The sequence below is a fragment of the Mandrillus leucophaeus genome, unplaced genomic scaffold (assembly GCF_000951045.1).
Source record: "Mandrillus leucophaeus isolate KB7577 unplaced genomic scaffold, Mleu.le_1.0 Scaffold282, whole genome shotgun sequence".
NCBI classification, from domain to species: Eukaryota; Metazoa; Chordata; class Mammalia; order Primates; family Cercopithecidae; genus Mandrillus; species Mandrillus leucophaeus.
In genome coordinates, this window is record NW_012102943.1 from 2,918,575 (window position 1) to 2,934,704 (window position 16,130).

At 46.0% G+C, this 16,130-nt stretch overlaps 1 protein-coding gene across 2 annotated transcripts in view; it reads right to left on the reverse strand.

Moving 5' to 3' along the window:
* Nucleotides 1-16,124, reverse strand: part of AFAP1L1 (actin filament associated protein 1-like 1) — a 65,398-nt gene extending 49,274 nt beyond the window's left edge. For both annotated transcript variants that reach the window (XM_011985389.1, XM_011985390.1), the window contains exon 1: nucleotides 16,099-16,124. In XM_011985389.1, the coding sequence (XP_011840779.1) occupies nucleotides 16,099-16,114 (16 nt within the window). In that variant the 5' untranslated portion in view covers nucleotides 16,115-16,124. The remainder of the gene's footprint in view (nucleotides 1-16,098) is intronic.
* Between the last annotated feature and the right edge of the window lie 6 nt (nucleotides 16,125-16,130).

Consider the following 16,130-nt stretch of genomic DNA (forward strand, 5'->3'; position numbering starts at 1 on the left):
TCTGGGATGCCTGATGGTAAAAGCAGGTAGTATTTTCAAGCGCTAAAGTGATGTTCCAGATGTTGTGCTAAGCATTTTGCATGGATTACCTCACTCCTCATAATGACCCTGTGAGGTAGGTTCTGTTTTTGCCTGTTTACACATGAGCCAAGTGAGGCTCAGAGAGGCACAGTCATTTGTTTAAAGGCACGCAGCTGGCAGGCTAAGATTCAAATCTAGATCTCACTCCAGAGCCTAAGCTTTCAATCGCAGCACTAGCGTACCTTCTGGCCTTCCTCTCATAGGCATCTCCTACCTACAGACCTTGCTGGAGCCAGTAGTAAGCTCCTCTGACCATTCCCCAACTGCTGTTCATTCACCAGATCGGATGTCTGGCCTGAGGCCTAGTGGGACTGGGGATTTCTGCTTTTGAGACGTCTGAGTTTGGGGACCCATCTCACCAATCTCTCTGGGCTGACAGAAAAGCCTCTGACTAGAGGTATGTGGGTTATATAATCAATAATAATAAAGCTATATGATAATAACAGCCAACATGCATTGAACACTTCCTATATGATGGGTACTGTGCCTTGCACTTTTACTTCTTTTAAAAATATGATCTCATGGCCGAGTGAGGTGGCTCACGCCTGTAATCCCAGCACTTTGGGAGGCTGAGGTGGGCGGATCACTTGAGGTCAGGCGATTGAGATCAGCCTGGCTAACATGTACTAAAAATACCAAACAAACAAACAAACAAACAAAAAACCCCATATGCCTGTAGTCCCAGCTACTTGGGAGGCTGAGGCAGGAGAGTTGCTTGAACCCAGAAGGCAGAGGCTGCAGTGAGCCAAGATTGCACCCCTGCACTCCAGCCTGGGCAACAGAGTGAGATTCCATCTCAAATAAATAAATAAATTAATTAAAAAAATAAAAATAAAACCTCAGGTGGACAAAAATTAATCCGAATCCTTGCTTCATAAGATACTCTCATTATTGGCCCATGCATGCCACATTTTTAGTTAGTTATTTATGTAATTATTTTTGATAATGGAGTAAGCACACACAAACCTACCATTCAAAGCAAAAGCCAGGATCTTGACAATATCTTACATCTAACTTTATGATCCCGCCCTCCTGCCTCCCCTGCCCAATCTCACTATCATCCTGAATGCTGCATTCACCATGTCCTTGCTTTCCCCTGTATATAGTTTTAGTACAACCAGATGTACTCCTGAAATTATTTTAAATTTTTAGTTTAAAAATTTATTAAAAGAATATAGTGCTATAGGTAACCTTTTGCGACTTTTTTCTTTACTGTTATGCTACTAAGATTTATCCATATTGCTGCTTGTTATCGTGTTCATTCATTTTGACTGTTACATGCCATTGTGGGAATATTCTCTGTGCCTAACACTCAGTGCCTGTTACCTCATTTGCTCTTTGCAACAACCCTATATGGTGGGAACTCTTATCCCAGTTTTACTGGCAGGAAACTGAGGCCTAGCAAGGTTAAACTTGCCAGAAGCCACAGGAGCCAGGGTTGGAAACTTTCCACATCCCACAGTGCACTGTGTTTTGGTGCTCTGGAGAAAACACAGGCACTGGAGCCAGAATCTCAGGGCTCAAGCCCCAGCTCCACACTTACTGGTTGTGTGACCTTGGGCAAGTCGCTGTGTGTCTCTGAGCCTCAATTTCCTCAACATCAAAGTAGGGTGATCATAACTGCCCTGCTTACCTCTACAGACCTTTTGTGAGACTCAAGGCTGATGATGCTGGTGAGAAGCAGGAGCACCCTGTATACTGAAGTTTTGTAAATTGGTAAATTGTGATTAATATAAATGTGCCATCCTCTTACCTCCCACTTCCAATCAAACAACATAACTCATTTGGAATTCAGAAGAGACTGAATAGCACCTCAGTCAGAAAGGCAAAGGATTAGGTGGACAATTGGCTTGCAGAAACCTCAGTGTGATCAAGAAATCAGAAAATCATCAACAGATGCCACAGGCTACACTAATAGGAGTATGTGGTTAGCTTTGTTCTATTCAACAGAGTTTAAAAATTATTTTTTACTATTTCTGACCTATTTGCAATATCTGAGACCCTACCCTGGTGCGGTTTATTTGTGGTATTTCCTCTGCATAACCTGTTCTCCAACTGCTACCTCCTGGTTTAGAAGCCACTTCCTCCAGGAGGCTGATCCAGCCTTCCTGGACAGGGGAGGTTCCCCTGTTGTATGCGCCAGAGTAGATGACTTGTTCGATGTCCTTCTCCACTAAACTGTGAATCCATGAGGACTGAGATGATGCCTGACTTCGTATCTGCCCAGTGTTCAGCACAGTAATGGGTACACAGCAGGTGCACTGAGGAGGGGCTAAGCGACAACCTGGAATTCACAGGAAGGACCACAGACTAGGGAGGCCTCATGAATTCTGCCTTTGACAGGTGTCTCCAAGAACAGAAGGGCTCTTGGGGAGTGGGAGAAGAGAAGGGGTGGAGCAGATGTGCTCCCTGGGGAACTGGGGCTTTGGGGGAGCAGAAATGGACGAGGAGTGACAGTTCCAAGACCACAATATTAGGTTTACTGTATAGAATAACAGCAATCTGAACTAAGTCAGGCAGATAGGTATCCCTTTCAAGAGGGATAAAGCCCAGGTGGGACAGTCCCTCATCAGGAAGGCTAGGGAGGAGTCAGTACAGTGGGTAGCTGTGGCATTGTGAACCCAGGTGAGATGTACCCAACATCAAACCTAGGATTTGGCTTCCCTCACCCAGGCAGGTTTCATCATTTCACCAAGCCTGTTTTCTCAATGTAAGACAAAGATAATACGAGTGCTTACCTCAAAGGGTTGTGGCAAGAAGAAAGGGAGACAATGTATGAAGACTGTATGCATCAAGCCAGGTACATGTGAATCATGCTTGTAAGCGTTCATTATGATTACTAATGTTGCTGCGGTTGTCAGTGATGAAAGGAAATCAACCAGACCAGGGCCTAGACTAGATATTCTAGGTGGGAGGCTGAAAGTTGAGCTCAGATGGCCACTCTGACTGTCTGCCCAGGTAGGAAGTCTTCCCTCCTTTGCTTCCCTCTCACCTGCAGAAACCATTCAGTGTTAAACCTGGATTTGGTTCTGGGTCAGCCCCTCATGAACCTTCCCCACAGGAATCCACCCCTGAATAGGCTCTAGGAGACCCTGGGGTGATTCCTGCCTCCATCATTGGGGTTGAGGATCCAAGAAAACATTGATCAAAAGTCATGGAAATGGATGTTTTGAGTTTTGAAATGCCCCAAATATCTCTCTGCTTCTGCATTAGACTAACAATCGTGTATAATTAACCTAACTTAAAGTGGAAGAGTTTAAAGTTTTATGTATTTCTGCTTTTAAACATCAAGGTGAGTTGGTCTTATAGTCTGCTGCTCACTTGAGATATTTGCTATATCTCCTAACTGGCCACCTCTTTCCAATCTCTCCCTTTCCATTCTAATGTGAGCTCACTGCTGGCTTTAATAATTTCCCCAAATTGCAACACATCATAATCTCTTCCTGCTCATAACTCATCCACTGCTCCCCAGGGCCTAGGACACCAGTTTTCCTTTGTGACACAGATGATGAAAGATCCTCACGTGCTCCATGCACTCCCTGTGGCTTATCCCCAGTGTCTCTGTAACACCATCCCTTTGCAGGATGGGCAGGCAAGGAGCGAGAGTGAAAGTGTCAGAGAGATAACTTGGATAACTTTCTAATTTATTAAGAAAGGCAGTCATTTCTAAACCTGAGTTTTAGGCATTTGCTTTCTTTTTTCAAAAAGTTGACTGCTTCTTATGTGCTGAGTGCTTTTACTATATGAATCCAATGATCCCTCATTGTAGATAGGAGACTGTTATCTCCATTTTTAGTTGAAGAGACAAACTCAGGGGGTTAAACGAAAGGAGTAGAGCCAGGATTCAAACCTTAGGCAACTTGACACCACGGCCAGAGACCTCAGTTCTCGTACTCTCCTGTCTCTATTATTAGTTACAGATTGCAAGCCACACCACCTCTAAGGACAGGGACACACCCAGTTAGCGACTGGGAGAATACGGCCCTGCTCTTTGGAAGGACATGGAGGCCCCTTTTCACCTCCACCTGCTCTTCTGGGCCCTTGGCATGCTGCCCCGCTTTGCTTTCTGAGCACGCTTCTGGGCTCTTCTTTCCATGATTTTCTCCATCTGGAATGCCATCTCTGCAGTACTCCTGGCTAGGAAGTGTCCCTTGAAACTTCTGGTCCTTTATATATTCTCTCTGATGGACACTGACTAGATATGACCTCATGTTCCAGGCATCGGTGACCAAGTTTCACTTTCTCTGCCACACTGGGAGATTCTGGGACCCTGAGCTTCCTCTCTGGAACCTCTGAGAGCTGCACCTGGTTGCTGGCTGGAAGTGAGGAAAAGCCATCAGGCTCTCTGGCTTCCTGGCACACTTCCAGGAGATCAGTTTTCTTTTTGGGCCAAGTGGAGCTAAAAAAAATCCCCCTTGGTTTTGCATCAGCAGGATCTGCTTTCAGCAAACCCTCCAACAAGAATGGGCAGGAAGAGTAAATATTTATTCTACAAATGAATAAATCTGGTTCCATCTTCAAAAGCAAGCCTTAGTATAAATTATCATAATTTCTCTATTCTAAGATACCACTGATTTGAAGATATTTTCATACTGAACAAACAGCTTTTTGAAAAATAAAAGGGAACAAAACAAATACATGAAGATGTCAATTGTAAGGTATGTTCTGAGTTTTTAAAAAAATATATCTTTGTATCAATGAAATAAAAATATATATGGTTTAATTTTTATTTTCTTCTTTTGGCTTTGGTGCTGTCAGAAAAAAAAAATTCTCTAAAACTTTGACTAGGCAACGATGAAACGTGGGTAGATATCAACAATGTGTCCCGGCCAAGTCCCACCCCTGAACCAGGTGGGCTCCAGGTCAGCAAGGGCACTCCCTGGTCACCCGTGCACTAATGGCAGCCCTGAGGCCCTGCAAAGCCAATGGATAGGCTTTCTTCCCAGCAGAAATATGTCTGCTGATACCTGGTAACCACATTAGTGACATGTGGAAAGCCAAATGGGAAACCGTCAGGTGACCGTAGGCAAGCCACTACTCCTTGTACCTGTTTCCCCAGTTGGAGAATGAATGAGATAGGATTAGATAAGTGGTTTTCTATCCTAATGCTCTTCTGATGAAGCCTATGGGATCTGCATAGCTTCCTTAGGTACTGCCCCGGGAGTAAGAGGGATGGAATGGGCTGTGCTCAGTGTTCTCATTCCCACTTCACCCATAGCAGCTCCGTTGCTTAAGATTTTGTTTGCAAAAGGTTTCTGAGGCCAAAAGTAGTTTGAAAAACACTGGTAAATGGCATTCTGGGGTCCTCCCAACACTACTCTTGAATACACACTCTCGTATGGTTTAAGGACAGTGCTTCATTCCTCGGTTTAGACACACCCTCAGAATCCTTCTCACCACAGTGCTCCAGGGAGACACTCCCAATCTCTCTACAGCCTAATCCAGGTGTTGGCCAACTTTTCTGTAAGGGATAAGATGCTACATATTTTTAGGCTTTGTTGGCCTCTGTTTCAACTACCTAGCTCTGTCCTTATAGTGAGAAAGTAGCCATAGACAATATATAATGAACAGGTGTGGCTGTGTTCCAAGAAAATTTTCTTTACAAAGACAGGTGGCAGGCCAGATTTTGCCCTTGGGATGAGGTCTGCAGGTCCCTGCACTATAACACTTCAACCTTAATGGTGAAGGAACTGAAGCCCAAGGGGGAATTAAAGGAACTGGGTTAGGATCCTTATCTCCTGGCAGTGAATTGCTTCCACCACACTATGCTACTCACTTAGCTGTGGCTCTTGCCCTAAGTTGAACTGCAGGCATCTGGGGACTACATAGTTGAGGGGATGGCGCCTGGAAAAGGCACGTGTTCCATTTCTCTCTCTCAGGAGATCAGTTTTCCTCTAGGTTCTTAGAAGGCTATAAAAAGCCCCCAAGTTTGCCTCCTGTGAGGAGTGCTGTCGGTCAATTCCCTAGAACTGGTATGACTGCAATGTGGTGCCACATTCTGCCTCCGCCACAGCCTGACAGCTGTGCCAGGGAGAAGAATCATGCCAGACCAGCTCTGCACCTCCACTCCCTACTTAGGGCAAGGCTGGGATTCCCTAAATGGAATTTAGATGGAGGATAGACCCCGGCTGGGCCCTCCTGGGTCAGCCTCTTTGTTAATTCCAGGAGAATGAGAGCTTCATGAATGCTGAATACCAGAACTCCAAGGGCCACAGTGGGAAGAATGTGAAGGGTAAGAAATAAAACCTCATGCAGGCTGCCTGGCTATACCCCTTCACTGATAAAGGATGTTCCCTAGAATTATTCAGACCCCCTTTTCCTCCTCGTCTTCTTGGCACCCTCCTTGTCCCCACTTAGAAATCTTTACCTAGTTAGCCCATTTTACCTAGCAAGTCCCTCGTATAGCTAACCTGGGTATAACCCTCCAACATTCATGGAGAAGCAGCGGAGAGCAATGGTAAAGAACTCAGGTATGGAGATGAGTTGGGTTGCATAAATAAATAGCCCTTTCAAAGCCTCGGTTTCTTCATGTATAAAATGGGAATATGACAGTATCTATTGAGTCATGGTGGGCTTTCAGCAATAAGTACACTCGACTGTAACTATTAAGCATTTGCTGTGTGTTAGACACTGGGAATATGACACAGAAGACAGTCCTAGTCCTCAGGACTCATACACACATAAAACAGATATTTCAACGAGTATGGTGAAAACTTCTAAAAGCCCAGTCTGAGGTGGGCGGTGGTAACCCAAAGTCAGGGGAGATCTAGAGATGGATGTGGCAGGGAGATGACATTAAGCTGCATCTTTCAGGAAGGGGGAAGAGCAGAGTCATCTGTTTGAACCTTAGTTATTGCATCTGTTCAATGGGGAGAATGTCTCTGCTGTCTACTTCACAGCACCATCACCAGGGTCAAGAGATGCCACAGAAGAGAAACTCAGGACTGGAAAGGTCTCCAGAAAAATAGACTTTAGTGGGTCAATTCTCTGTCTGATGAGTCCCCCATTACACAGGTTCCTTCTTGCCCATAGCAACCCCCGCCCCCCACCACACCGTGAACGGCTGCTAAATGACAGCGTGTATGATCACATGGGCAGGGGTTGCCCAGCCTCTGCACAAAGCACATCAAGCTAAGCTGAAATGAAGATAACTGGTGAATGTCAAAGTGCTTCTAAAAGTTAAACACTTTATAAAAATGTATTTTCTTATAACATGGAAGTGAGTGGCTGAGCCAGGGCTTGGATGTATGTGTTCTGCTTCCATGTCCAGAACCATTTCCATTCTGGCACTCTGTGCTGGGATATGTATTGGAGGCTGGAGTTCATATCACCTGGGAGACCATGGTGGAGGGCAGGGGAGGGGAGGGGAAGGAGAAGCCAAGATAAACACAATGCATCTCTGAAGGTCCATTTTGTACAAAGATATTTTGAGAAGGTGACAGAAGGGGTCAGATATATTATGGATGCTAATAAAAAATTTGTATGGCTTTTTAAAGATAAAATGAGACATTTCATGCTTTCAGAGGTTGCTTCGGGTAACAGACCCAGACCCTAGGGACCCATTCATTTGAAAAGTGTGAAAGACAGAACTAGAAGCAGGTGTTTGAGCAAGGTCAAGGGTCAAGATAAAAGCAGTGCATGAAAACAGTAATTATCACCCTGTGTGAACATCAGAATCACCTGGGGGATTTGCAAAAAAAGAAAAAAAAAAAAGCAGATTCCCAAACCTCTGACCCACTGATCAAATCTTTGTGGGTGTATTTTCAGTAGGCTCCACGGGGGTGATTCTGAGCCCAGCTGGTTTTGAGAACCACTGCTTTAGATAAATAGGGAGTGGTCCTTAAGGCAGGCTGGAGAAGGCAAGAGCAGAAACAGGAAGCTCCTATCCAAGGCAACAGGATACAGAAGCCATCCAAGATATATTTCCCAATAATAGTCAACAGGATTTGGGATTTGATTGTATAAAGGATGAAGGCAAAGGAAATGATGGATAATGATGAAGTCTACATTTCTGTCCCTAAAGTGAGAATCATTGATGCGGAGAATCCTGGAGTTGAAAGTGGCCATATCCAACTTCTACTAAAGTGGCCATATCCAACTTCTACTCCGTGAGTTTTGTACTCTCACTTTCACTTATTCATCATCTCAACAGACATTTACTGAGCACCTACTATGCATCAAGCAATACACTAGGTCCTGGGGGAAGGGCAGAGAGCAAGGAGAGAAGAGCCCTGCCCCAACAGAGCTCATATGAACAGCTAATTCAAGCCCACAGTGAACTGTGATTGTGAAAATGTCAATTCATGAGAAGTGCAGGGTGCTCTGAACATCTAAAACAGGCATGTACCTTGGGAGATTAGGAAACATTGCCCTGAGGAAGTCATATTTGAGCAGTGAGCTAAGGAAGAGGAAGGGTGAACCAGGTGAAGGCACAAAATATTCAAAGCTGCAAGGAGCAGGGCCATTGTGAGGAGAGCCCAGGGCAAGAGGTAAGCGGGGTCCAAAGTGAGCTGGCAAAGTGGGCGGAGAGTAGACAGGACAGGCCTGAGGCACCACAAGGACAGTAGCTGATGTTTTACAAACAGTGAGAAACCACTGAAGAGTTTAAGCATAATCAGACCAATAGCTGTAAATAACTGTCCTTAATTGCATCAGGCGGTCTCCCCAAATTCCATCCTTAAGCATAGATGATTCATAAGTCCTATTAAAAGCTATAATATACTGTACATTTAAATAAAAAAAGAATGCTTTAGGTTGAAACATACACTTCTAGAAGTCCTGTTCTCTGCGGTGTGCAAAAGGCTCAAGCTGTGAAAGCTTCTTGAATTTTACGTGAGAGTAGTCCTTAAGCTACATATTAAGCCATTCTGTGGCTTCCCTGATCAGTGGCCACTCAAACTTTGACTCATTATGTCCCTAGGCAACTTGTATTTTACCATTGAACAGTTCTTTTCATTCGTATGCTTCTCTTAGATTGAGTCCAAACTGGCCTCTGTTTAATTTCCTTCTGGAGAAACTTTCTATTACCTCTTCTACAGGACAACGAATTTGAGAACTGATTCCATGTCTCCCCTTCAACTTTAGTCTTATTCACAAACACCCCCATTTCCTTCAATAACTTCTCATGTGGTTGAGTTGTTAGCATAAAAAGAGAAACAGGAAGGGTCATCTGATTTGGTGGTGAATAAGATGAGTTCAAAACTGGGTCACCCAAAGGCGGAGTTGATCTTGGAATGGAAATGTACTATAGGCAGGAGTTCATGAGGGACTGGAGGCCAAATTGTGGCTGGTGATGGACATCTGAGAGTTACTCACGTAAAGGGGTTTGGTTCTTCACAGGAGTATAGCGAGAGGGCTGAGGTGGTCAGGAGATCAGGGGAGAGAGGGGCAAGAGCCATTAAAGAAGACAGAGCAAGAAGATAAGAGACAGAGCAAGAGGGAAGATAGAGCAAGTGGGAGAAGATGGGAAATAACAATTAATAAGCACCTACTATGGGCCAGGCACTGGGAGCTGGGCAAATATGACTGCATTTCAGTCTCCCAACTATGGGTTTCATTCTTCTCGCTTTACAGACTGAGGAAACAACTTGGTTGGGTAACTTGTCTTAGTGTGGGAGAGACCCAGAGGCTATGAGCACCTATAACAGTGGGATGGGGCAGGGAGAAGGCAGAAAAGGCTTCCTGGAGGGATGAGGCAGTGGTCATTTAACCTAGACTTATTCGACCCCCAAATCCGTGATTTTCCCATCTCTGCAAATTAGGAGAATACATCAGAAAGGAGGAGAGGCTCAACAGAGCTAGAGGCCAGGAGATGGGATTCGATGGAGGTGCAAGGCTAGACTTTGGTCCAATGGAAGTGGAAGCCATTTGTGATCCTTCAGAGAGGGCTCTCAGTGGAGGGTGTGATTGGAAATGAGGCTGCACGAGGTGACAGGAGTGTGCGGGAGGAGTTGCTGACCATTTGTTTGAGAAGTTTGGCCAGAAAAGGAAGGAGGAAAATGCTGGGGTTTGGTGGGGGGTGTTGCACACAGATGGGTTCACTTTTTTGTTTGGTTCTGAGGTTTTCTTGACGATTAAGAAGGGTATGAGAAGGTGATGGTATCTAAAACCAGGATTGTTTTTCTGGACCAAAGATGAGAATGGAGTAACGATATGTTCTTGGCAGAGGGTGGGAGGGAGGAACTTACTTGGCAGGATGCTCACTCATGTGAAAATGGGAGTTTGAAACTGATATTTGAGGGAGAGGCTGGCAAAACTTTGACAAAAGTGGAGAAGCCAAACAGCTTCTGCAGGAGACAAAGAAATGGAAGCAGTGCCCAGTGACCAGGAGAAGCCTCCACAGGGAACAGAGTTAAGTCATATGGCCCCGTATGACTACTTACACCCATTGCAGAGCGTGGTTAAATTCTGAGTGCTAGACTACATGTATTACTTTTCCCATGACATTCCAAATGAAGACACTGAAGGGTCAGAGAAAGTGACTTGCCCAAGGTCATACAAAAAGTTGCAGTCAAAACTCAAACCCAAGTTTGTCCATTCTCCGAACCACTCAGTTCCACTGAGTCCCAACACTGACAAAGGATGACCTCATGAAATATGTTTGGATCAAAAAGATGATTCGAATATGGATAAGGGTTCCTTTCAAAAGACCATTACCATAAAAGGAGTAGGAAATGAACTTGGATGTCAGGGAAGAGGTATGTCTGCATGGAAATTCACAGCCTTGGGGACGGAAGTTGGGTCTCCAGTCACTGCAGGGGGAGCTCATCATACGGATTAGCTACAGGCTGCTTGGTCACTGTAGGGAAGACATGGCCTTCCTAATTTGGATCTCAAAAGCTGGTTCAACAGAGGCAAGACACAGACAGAATGGATTCTTAGATCATCTGCTGAGCAATGAAAATGTCATTCCATGAAAAGAAGAACATCAGATCATTTCTTGAGTTGCCCAGTAGACAACATGATCTCCCCAAGAACACAGAATGCAGCAAAATAAACTCCTGTCTTGGTCCAATGGAAGTGGAAGCCATTTGTGATCCTTCAGAGAGGGCTCTCAGTGGAGGGTGTGATTGGAAACGAGGCTGCAGGAGGTGAAAGGAGTATGTGGGAGGAGTTGCTGACCATTTATTTGAGAAGTCTGGCCAGGAAAGGAAGGAGTAGTTGAACTGCAGTAGTTGAAAAGAACCAGTTGTGAAGGGGAAAGGAAAGGAACCTTGGGGAAAATCAATCACTCCACATGAGCCTGGGAGATCAGACATAATGCTGGACATTAAGAAGGCAAATTTAAAAAAATCGGAAAAAATTCAGACCATAGCCTTAAAGAGATGATGGTTCAAGAAGAATGAAAGTTCGCAAAAGCGAAACTGTGATGACATAGCCACAGTCAGTAGGCTTGAATAGAGAGAATATATAACAGAAAATGAACATTTCAGTCTCTCAGAAATGTCGTTTGGACAGTGGTCCAGTTATTGAAGGTCATAAGTGGATTTCCAAGAGACAAGTACCATAAGGGATCACCGTGATACAAACAAGATTATAACCTGTTCCCTGTCTTTGAGTTGTATACAAAGCTGTCTAATTCAGTACTTAAAACAGAGCAGGGACTCAAAAAGCAACATGAGAGTTGGAGTAGCTTATGGAAGAAGAAAGTGAAGTTCTATAAAGCAGTCTTATTAATGACGAGTGTGGTAAAAAAAAATTGCAATTATTACAATAGCCAGGATTTATTGAGTGGATCCCCTATGCTAGGTATTATTTGTAGGTTATTTATAACAAATCCAAGAAATAGGTGTTATCAGTATCCATAATTTATCCTCATCTGTGGGTGGCATTATTTGCTTTACATGTATGATGTGGGAGATGATAGGGACAGAGAGTTAATTAACTTGTCCTGTAGAAGGTGGTGTCCATAGACATTGGCTTTGCCTGATGGTTGATTCTCTTTGTATAGTATTTGTGAATCAGGAAACCCTCTGGAAGGATTGCCATTATTATTTAAGTGGTTTCTATATCTGTTACTGTGTTATATGAATCCTTTTCTCCCCCCATGGGAAGACACATATCCTGTTAGAAGAGAAATTCTACCTTCCAAGTTTGTTTCCATTCTCAAGTCACTTGACTTTGATGCTGAGCTTTTTATGCTCAGTATATTAGCAGCAATTGCTATGAAATATCTGAATAGTGCAGCTTAAGTGCCATGGAGATATCTGGGGCCTGAAGCAGGAAGATTTGGCATCTAGGTTCTGCTCTAAGGCTTGGGCAGGTCACCTGCCACCAAGGAGGCAGTCAGCAGCAAGCTTAAGATCAGGACTTTGATATGGAGACAGCTGGGTTTGAACCCCAGCTCTGTGTCTCACATGGGGAATGAATAATTGAGCAAATTAATGTCAGTGACCTAAGCTTGTTGTTATGGACTGAATTGTGTCCCTCCCAAACGCATATGTTGAAGCCCTAACCCCAAGTGTGACTGTATTTGGAGACAGGGTCTTTATGGAGGTAATTAAGGTTAAACGAGGTGGTAAGGAGGAGCTCTAATCCAATAGGACTGGTGTCCTTATAAGAAGAAGAAGAGACACGAGAGCTCTTTCTCTGGATGCACAGAGAAGCCATGAAAGGACAAGGCAAAAAGTGTCCCTACAAGCCAGGAAGAGAGGTCCCACCTGACACTAACCCTGACTGCACCTTGATCTTAGATTTCCACCATCCAGAACTGTGAGAAAATTAATTTCTGTTGTTGCAGCCACCCAGTCTGTGTATTCTGTTATTGCAGCCCTCGCTGGCTAATACCCAAGTCGAGCCTGCTTTCCTCTGAGGTATGATTCATGATAGTCCCAGCTCATAGGCCCCATCCTATGGGTTGTTCTGAGAGGAGCCACATAAGAAGCTGAGGACAGTGCCTGGCACATGTCAAGAGTTTGATGATTTCAGTTATTATCGTGAATACTGATGCGTGGTTTCCTCCCCAGTCAGCTGGGCATGACAGTCCCAGTCAGCTGGGCATGACACATGGTAGGCAGGAGGCTGAAACGAGACCTGTGCTTCTTAAGCCTTCCCTGATGACAGAAGAGAGTGCACACCTGTCTGGGAACAGGGGTACAAGAAAGGTCTGCTAGAATACTTTTTTTTTTTTTTTTTGAGACAGAATCTCTCTGTTGCCCAGGCTGGAGTGCAATGGCTCGATCTCGGCTCACTGCAACCTCCATCTCCCAGGTTCAAGCGATTCTTCTGTCTCAGCCTTCCGAGTAGCTGGGATTACAGGCGCCCGCCACCACTTCCGGCTAATTTTTGTATTTTTAGTAGACGTTGGGTTTCACCATGTTGGGCAGGCTGGTTTCGAACTTCTGACCTCAAGTGATCCGCCCACCTTGGCCTCCCAAAGTGTTGGGATTACAGGCGTGAGCCACCGCGCCCAGCCTGGAATACTTGTTGAAGTCATGTTTTATCTTAAAAATGCATGCAGATTTGCATTCCGATTCATAACACAGTTGTGTTTGCAATTATTTATCAGAGTAGAGAACTGAGGATCCAGTCAGTTAAACTGATCTTGTGTGCCCAGCCACAAGACCACTTTACTTGAGATGGCCTTTGTAGGTCACCAAGAACTGATCTGAGTATACTTACTACCGTTCTCCAATTGATTACTTGTACAGCAATGTTGATTTTTAAAAAGAGAATACTACTAAGTATTGCTGTACAGTTAATCAGTTTGAGCTGCACTATAAAGTGTGTTGTAGTTTACTAATTAAACCACTGTTAGAGCTCCTCAGTGCGCGGTGTCAGCAGATTGATCATAATAGATCCACTCCTTGCCTTCCTGAAGCTTACTTCCGGGTAGGGAGGCCGACACTAACTACGATGATAACTACGTCATAAAGTTGTGACAAGAGGTGTGAAGGAAGATAGTAGGCTAGAAAAGCCTGCAGGAAGAGAGCCGGTCAGAGCCCTCCTAGGCTCTCAGCACCAAGGGATTCCCGGGAAGTCTGACTTCCCAGGAAGACTGCTCTGGAGGCAGCCTTCTGACATGGAGGTGTTGGTTACCAAGCATTTAAAGTGAAGTGAACTATTGTCACTGTCTTAGGATGACACAGTGCACTTTCCACAAGCCTGGGTAGGCCTAGGTATGGATTTTTGTACTGGAGATCAGACAGGGTGCTATTTAAAAACTGGTGGGGAGGGGAGTGGTGGAGAGGTGGGGGAGGTGGGGGGCGGGTAGGAGTGTGAAGGGGAGGAGGGATGGTGGTATTTGCTTCAGATCTATGATGTGGGAGGTGGGAACAGCAGGACTGAGGGGTGTGAGAGGTGCCTCTTCTCTGTTTTTCCTCCCTGATGTACACTCTGTACACTTGCCTAGAAATCAGTTAACAGGTGAGAACTGCTTTACAAATCTAGGCCTCAGTTGGTAAAGAACCAAATACAGAAGCCCCCTCTCTTTCCTGCCTGCCCTTCCCAGTCCCTGAAGGAAAAGCTTAATGCAGTATTTCGTATTCCGATACAAAATATCGCGAATCGGAATACAAAATGGGGGAGGGGCAGGTGAAGTTGAACTGGAAGCCAGGAGTCCCCTCTGGCCCTCTGAGCTCGCCAAGCCTGACTTTCTGTGTAACAGTAAGGGAGGTTACCCCACACCTGCTCCCGGCGCATCCCTGCCCCAGTGCCTCCTAATTGCTCCCATGCCCCTGTTCCTTCCTTTTTTTTCTCCCTTGGGGGGCTCAGCACAGCAAACAGGCAGATGGGGGAGAGGTGTGGGATTATCGTGGGGAGGGGAAGGAATTTTCCATTATTAATAATAACAACAACGCTTCGCCTGTTGGCACTGCACTCACTAGTTTATCTAGTGCCTTCATACCTGTGATGATTCCAGAGGTGCAGACTGAAACCCTGGGGTTCTGATTCCCAGTCTTTGACACTGTTTACGTGTCCGCAGGCCACTTCCTTACAGACACACACATGCCAATTTGGCCATTGCCAAAGGCCATGTCTAGACCTTTACTTAAAATGTGCGCTGCCGGCCGCGGTGGCTCACGCCCGTAATCCCTGCACTCTGAGAGGCCGAGGCCGGCGGATCACCTGAGGTCAGGAGTCCGAGACCAGCCTGGCCAACATGGTGAAACCCTGTCTCTACTAAAAATACAAAAATTGGCGGGGTGTGGTGGCGCATGCCTGTAATCCCAGCTACTCGGGAGGCTGAGGTGGGAGAATCGCTCGAACCCAGGAGGCGGAGGCTGCAGTAAGCCGAGATCGCGCCACTTCACTCCAGCCTGGGCAACAAGAGCGAAACTCAGTCTCAAACAACACAAAACAAAAATAAAAAGATGTGCGCTAGCCCCTTACGAATGCTGCCCTCTCGGATCACGTCAATCTCAATTCCAGTAAGTCCCCTCCATTTCTGTGAAACGTCTACCAAATACACTGGAAAAGAGTCAGCAAGGTGCCTTCGAGGCCATCTAGTCCAACTTTGTCTCTGGTCCAGAGAGGAGGGCCTGGGCAGAGGACACAGCTGGTCCGGGATAGAACCACCCCCGCCTCCTCGCTCCCTCGCGCACACATGCACAGGCGCGCCTGCTCCCGGCGCTCCTCCTTCTCCCAATGCCCTAGGCAGCTGCAAACTTCGGTCCCCTGGGGCTTCTCCCCAGGGACTGCCCACGGCGGGTGTTTCGGGAGTTGAACCTGGAAACCTTGTTTTCCCCTTTAGAGTGGAATGGGGTCAGAGGAGCTCGCTGTCCTCCGGAATCTAGAGGGGGATCTTTTATGAAGTTACAAATCCTTAGCCTACGAAAACTCTGATTTCACACGCGAGAGGCGAGTTGGCCCCAGGACACAGGCATTGACACGCACCGGGTTGTCCCGGCAGCAGGAGGCACCTGTGCACCAGCGCCGCGTCTCCCAGTTCCCTCCGAGCGTTCCTCAGCCCCCGCCCCACCGCCCGCCTCTCTCCCTCCTCCTCTCTGGCTTCAGATCGCCCAGTCTCCCTTTCTCGCCCGGCGCAGCAACAAGTGCGGGCGTCGCGGCCCCTCTTACCCCGGCCTCGGTCCATGGCGCCGGCCTGGTCC